The sequence below is a fragment of the Frankliniella occidentalis genome, unplaced genomic scaffold (genome assembly GCF_000697945.3).
Source record: "Frankliniella occidentalis isolate FOCC.00 unplaced genomic scaffold, Focc_3.1 Scaffold514, whole genome shotgun sequence".
Classification (NCBI taxonomy): domain Eukaryota; kingdom Metazoa; phylum Arthropoda; class Insecta; order Thysanoptera; family Thripidae; genus Frankliniella; species Frankliniella occidentalis.
In genome coordinates, this window is record NW_026267631.1 from 2,349 (window position 1) to 8,179 (window position 5,831).

Consider the following 5,831-nt stretch of genomic DNA (forward strand, 5'->3'; position numbering starts at 1 on the left):
CCTGCCCCCCCCGGTGTCGACGCCCCTGCTCTGTGTGCAACAAGACTTTCGCTACATCTAGCAGCCTACAGAGACATCTGCGAAACCACACAGGCGAGAGGCCATTCGAGTGCGCCATGTGCAACAAGACATTTGCTGAATCTAGTACCCTGCGGACTCATCTGCGAACCCATACGGGAGAGAAGCCCTACGAGTGCTCCGTGTGCAACAAGACGTTTGCTACACTTGGCACCCTTCGAGGCCATCTGCCAACACTAGAGTGGGTCGTAGGAAAAGGATTTTGGAAATTGAAAACGTAATAGTGCGGAAAAGTTGCCCTGTCCGATGACAAATTCAACGCATTTTAACTTTTTGAGATCGGATAATATTTCTCGATCCCGCAGAGCGTTTAACACTAGAAGGACCGGGATTTTCGTATACCTAGAAGGACCGGAGGGGTCATTTTGACCCCTCTACGATTTTTGGCCGTTTTTATGGCTTCAAGGCTGCCGTTTTATCGCACATGATTAAGGTTGTGTGTGTTTAAAGGTACCTGATGCCATGACGTGACATTGGTTAGGTTTAAAGTGCGTTTAGGTAGGCAACCCGCACGGCATAAAACCATTTTTTTGCAATTTTACAGCTATTTCTGTTAACTGTTCGCACCGTTTAAGACATTTTTAAACTTTAAAATTAATATCCGCCTTAGTACACATTTATAAGCACGTGATATTTAGAACAAATAAGTACTCTAAAAGCGGGAGTGTGATTCACACAGAAACATTTTATTTTTTACCAATTTTGCACTGACAAAAATGTACGTGGCAGTTTTGGCATTCGCAAAACCATCCGTACTTTGTGCTAGACGCCCCCCTTTGCCAGCAGAACACGAGTCCGGTGACACAACTAGCACTAAAGCCTTGGATGTGTTGTAATTTAGAAACGGGTTTTTGTGACGTGCGTGTTGCCTACCTTACCCGAATGAAGGAGTGAAAAAGTGTCACATGGCCGACCAAAAGTCATAAGCCACCGTACATAACAAATACGGTCAGCCTTCTGATGGAAAAGTAAGTCCTCGTCAGTTTACACTTATAAAATCTCGTGAAGGGGTCAAAATGACCCCCTCGGTCCTTCTAGGTATAAGTAGCAATATCTTCCAAAGTTCTTGTCGCAGAGACCTCCCATTTTGCGTCCAAGCGTCTTTCGGTAGTACATGAAAAGTCGGAAAGTGATGAATCGCTCAAAAAAATAATTCGTCGTTCTTTTGGCAGTTAAAGATAAAAAGGGGTCATTTTGACCCCTCCGGTCCTTCTAGTGTTAAAGTTTTGCATGGTTTTCTTATGGGGAAAAGGCTCAAAAAGTGAAATTTCTGATTTTCGGCTTTCCATCAAACGTTTTTCGAAAACGAATCTCAGAAATGCAATCTACGCAAAAAAACGCGTCTAATGATGTGCCACAGTTGAAATTTGAGTGAAGCGTTCGGAGTCATTCAGGTGCCACTTTAACTTAAAACTTACACAAAAATGGCTTTGCTGGCCTAAATTTGCACTTACGATCGACTTTACCCTTCCTTCAAATTTCAAGTGTGGCACATCGCTATACGCGTTTTTTCGCGTAGATTGCATTTCTGAGATTCGTTTTCCAAAAATGTTTGCTGGAAAGCCAAAAATCAGAAATTTCACTTTTTGAACCTTTTCCCCATAAGAGAACCATGCAAAACTTTAAACGCTCTGCGGGATCGGAAAATATTATCCGATCTCAAAAAATTAAAATGCGTTGAATTTGTCATCGGCCAGGGCAACTTTTCCGCACTATTACGTTTTCAATTTCCAAAATCCTTTTCCTACGACCCACTCTAGCCAACACACACAGGAGAGAAGTCATTCGAGTGCACCGTGTGCAACAAAAGTTTTGCTAGATCCGACCACCTGCAAAGTCATCTGCGAACCCACACAGAGAAGCAATTCGAGTGCTCCGTGTGCACCAAGACTTATGCTAGATGGAGTTACGTACGGATACATATGCGAACACACACAGGAGAGAAGCCATTTCAATGCACTGTGTGCAACAAAACTTTCGCTTTATCTGGAACCCTGGAAACTCATTTGCGTACCCACACAGGAGAGAAGCCATTCGAGTGCTCCGTGTGCAACAAGACTTTTGCTTTATCTGCAACCCTGAAAACTCATTTGCGTACCCACACAGGAGAGAAGCCATTCGAGTGCTCCGTGTGCAACAAGACTTTTGCTTTATCTGCAACCCTGAAAACTCATTTGCGTACCCACACAGGAGAGAAGCCATTCGAGTGCTCCGTGTGCAACAAGACTTTTGGGAGACACAGCCAGGAGCGAGCTTTTCTGAGGAGATGTTGCTGCGGTGGTGGATTGGCTACCTGCTTCCGAGGGTCCACGCAAAGGGATAGGCGGGACCCAGCCGACCCATGTGTTGCGGTGGTAGCTGAGGAGGTAATAGTTCAGAAGAGCTCCCATAAGAAAAGCTCGCTCCTAGTTGTGTCTCCCTGCGAAATCATCTGCAAACCCACACAGAGAAGAAATTCGAGTGCTCCGTGTGCAACAAGACTTATGCTAGATCGAGTTACGTACGGATACATATGCGAACTCACACAGGAGAGAAGCCATTCCAATGCACCGTGTGCAACAAGACTTTTGCTCTATCTGACACCCTGAGAACTCATTTGCGTACCCACACAGGAGAGAAGCCATTCGAGTGCTCCGTGTGCAACAAGACTTTTGCTATATCGAGCCTCCTGCGGAGTCATCTGCGAACCCACACAGGCGAGAAGCCATTCCAGTGCACCGTGTGCTGCAAGACAGTATCTGGAAACCTGCGGAGACATTTACGAACCCACCGAGGAGAGAAACTATTCTGATACTTCCCTTTTTTAGAAGACGTCAATTTTTACAGTTGCCGTCGTTATTACTTTGGTTAATTGATCTATGCGTTTAAAGTTTATCTTCTATCGGCTTGAGTAACTGATTCTATAATACCTGTAGACTCTCTAGGCTAGATTGCGTGCCCAACTACATTTTGTTACTACTTATTTGCGCCACAGTGCCAATGATGGTGTAGCTCAAGTGGGACGGCCAACAACTAAGTCTGTGAGACACAATATCATTGATACAAAAATGTCTTTATTGGGACGCTTGCTTAAACTTAAAAGCTTAACAAAATGCTATGTGGACCTTTCCCTCAAGTCCTACTTTAACCTCTTGCCGGGCAAACACCACAGTAACCTGCAGTTACTATTGTTCAGTTTTTATAAACCGAAATATACTGGAAACACATTTCCTTTTCCCGTGAAAATTGGACTTTTATTTGAATTTTGTCAGAGTGGTATGTTCCATTCGTTAACTTGATTTTGAATTTTGCTTCCGCTCGCTTGTTGGAAGTTCATAGTCTACAAACGTTCTTTCGAAAGTGCTCTATTTTGCTAAGATTGACCAAATTACTTCAAGCATTTTTGCAATAGGTAATATTTCATGGAATTATGGGACTTTTATACTGAGAGTATATTAGCATGTTTTGCGCATGTCTCCTCCCATAAAGTAAGCTTAATGAGTTACAAATTTACTCCTTTAATTTGCGAATATAGTTGCGCGTGGTATTTTTTTTACTTGTACATCAGCTGACTTAAAATGGTGACGTGTTGAGTAGCATTTGTCCGCCAATATGGTGATGATTTTATTTAAAAAGAAATCAGTAAACGTTTTTCCGTGTGGTAAAAATGATAAGTGCATATCATATTCACATTCCTGTGTGTGGAGAGCCGAGTTTGTGTAAGGTTCCTGGAGAATCGATTGGCAACACCTGAGGACATTGGCACCAGAGCCACGGAGTGACCTCGACGCGGGAGCATGATGCGCGGGACCATGCAGCAAAAGCTGTACAATAAACGCTCATCCTCTCTGTACCCTCCTGTGCATGTGTATGTCCGTGTCCGAAAAATAAAAAAAGTCGCCTCTGAGTTAGTAAGACCGTGTTCAGAGCTTGATGCGCTGACCGTGCAGCTAATCACGAGAGAGAGAGAGAGAGAGAGAGAGAGAGAGAGATGGAGTTAACATGAACGTGTGTGTGTGAGCACTCTGTCTAATAAAATACTAATGCCGTGATTAGGTGTCATTACCATAAATCCCACTAGGAGATGGAACCTGTTCCGCGCTGACCCCGTCCTGCCCGCTGCCGGCCGGCCGCCGCCGCGCTGGCCCGCCCGACCTGAACCTGTCTATCAGATCTCCATCTCTTACGTTCAATGTTTACAAATGGTTGCATTACGCTCTTTGTGGTTCGGAGGTCAGCCCGTGTCTGTGTGTCTCTGCGTGCGAAGACGTCGGCCACCGCCTGCAGCGTGCATGCACACGGCACATGATGTAAGTTACGCTGTTATAAATATGTCAAATTATGCGAGGCAGACTTATGATGCAGTGTAGCAGGATGCAACGCAAACATGCGTGTTTACCGCGGCGCGCGGGATGTTTTTTGTTTTTGTATTTTTCCTTTTCTTCCTTTTGCAGGCGCGGGCTTATCTTTGCTATCGGTGGCTGCCCTTGACTTTGACTGCATGTCATGCCTTCAGCTGAACGGGCCACAGTCTCCTTCCCTTTGGCGCCACGCCTCGAGAAGACTCCCGTGCAGTAGGAGCTGCCTCGCGGGGCGTGATCAGTCGGTGAGTCCCTGTTGACCTCAGTCCACTATCGGCCGTGTCGTTTTGAAAAGTGTCATGCGTATGCGTGGCAACACGTTTCGATTCGAGATTATCGAGCAATATCGATCCTTATCGTTGTCCTGTCAGCGGGGCGCGCGCTCTCACACCCCCAGCATTCGCGAACGCGTGATCCGCCACCTCCGCTGAGCTGGCACCTGACCTGGCTCTATAGTGTGTTTTACCGCACTGTAAAGAAAATTGCTGTAAATATACAGCGAAAATGTGATTAATTTAGTTAGCAGCACATACTGCATTTTTACAGGCATTACTGTAAAACACAACGTTAAGCAAAATCTCGGAAAGAAAGTTTCCGACCGAAAGCAGTTACTTTTGTTTTGCACCTGTAAAGAAAAAGTTGCAATAATACGAGTGTCCTGTTTTGGAACGAAATGTGTTGCTAACACAATTAACTACTCCTTTCTTGTAAATTACAGCAAAGTAATACGAAGTAGTTTTTGTTGTAGGCCAAAAAAGGCCGAATATTAGAAGTTTCGAGAGGGTTCAAATGATAACAACATTTCTGTTATATAACAGGAGTGTCAATCCCGCAGATGTCGTCAGGTTACAGTTATTTTTAACAGTGCGTCCAATTGCTTTTTTCTTCCGTTTATTTTCGTCTAGAAAATGAACACAACATATTGTTGAAAATTATTTCCACCTCAGTTATGACGGCTTTCCAAACTAAAAATATTTCCTTCTTCCGAACGAGCGGCTCGGTATATTTTCGGCGGTGTCCTTCTCTCGGCAGGTGATTCATACCTGGCCGTTCCGATCGGCGCGGTGGTTGTGTCCAGCCCCACGGGGCGGATCGCTGGCGGATCGCGGCTGGAATGCGTCTGTGCTGGAGCCGGGCTGGAGGGCTGGCGGAGGGGCTGGACGTCGCCTCATCAGAAGTCGGCGCGCGTCGCGATCGGCAGCCGCAGCCCTAATTCGCCAATAGCATTCTTTGCACTCTCGGCGGCCGGAGCCAAAGGCTCATGTGTAACACACTTCGGCATGCGCGCGCCGGTGGAACCATTTGTCTGGGCAGCTCTGGCACGCGCAGTCCGGAAGGGTGGCCGCCGGCCTTGTGACGTCATCGGTTTGCCCCCCGAGGTCCGCGACGTCCCGAGATGCCCGCGATGAGGAC

General features: G+C 46.1%; 2 protein-coding genes across 2 annotated transcripts; both read left to right on the forward strand.

Moving 5' to 3' along the window:
• The first annotated feature begins 1,395 nt into the window (after positions 1-1,395).
• Positions 1,396-2,487, forward strand: LOC127751487 (protein krueppel-like). The gene is made up of 2 exons (XM_052275125.1): positions 1,396-2,421; positions 2,477-2,487. Exons 1-2 carry the CDS (start codon positions 2,001-2,003, stop codon positions 2,485-2,487), a joined length of 432 nt encoding a protein of 143 aa, XP_052131085.1. The 5' UTR covers positions 1,396-2,000.
• Positions 2,488-2,502: 15 nt separating this feature from the next.
• On the forward strand, positions 2,503-3,303 carry LOC127751488 (early growth response protein 1-like). The gene has a single exon (XM_052275126.1). The coding sequence runs from the start codon at positions 2,591-2,593 to the stop codon at positions 2,867-2,869; it is 279 nt and encodes a 92-aa protein (XP_052131086.1). The 5' UTR covers positions 2,503-2,590; the 3' UTR covers positions 2,870-3,303.
• The last annotated feature ends 2,528 nt before the right edge of the window (positions 3,304-5,831 follow it).

Coding starts and splice junctions, on each gene's coding strand:
- LOC127751488 (XM_052275126.1), top strand. CDS start 2,591: ATGCGAACTCACACAGGAGAGAAGCCATTCCAATGCACCGTGTGCAAC.
- LOC127751487 (XM_052275125.1), top strand. CDS start 2,001: ATGCGAACACACACAGGAGAGAAGCCATTTCAATGCACTGTGTGCAAC.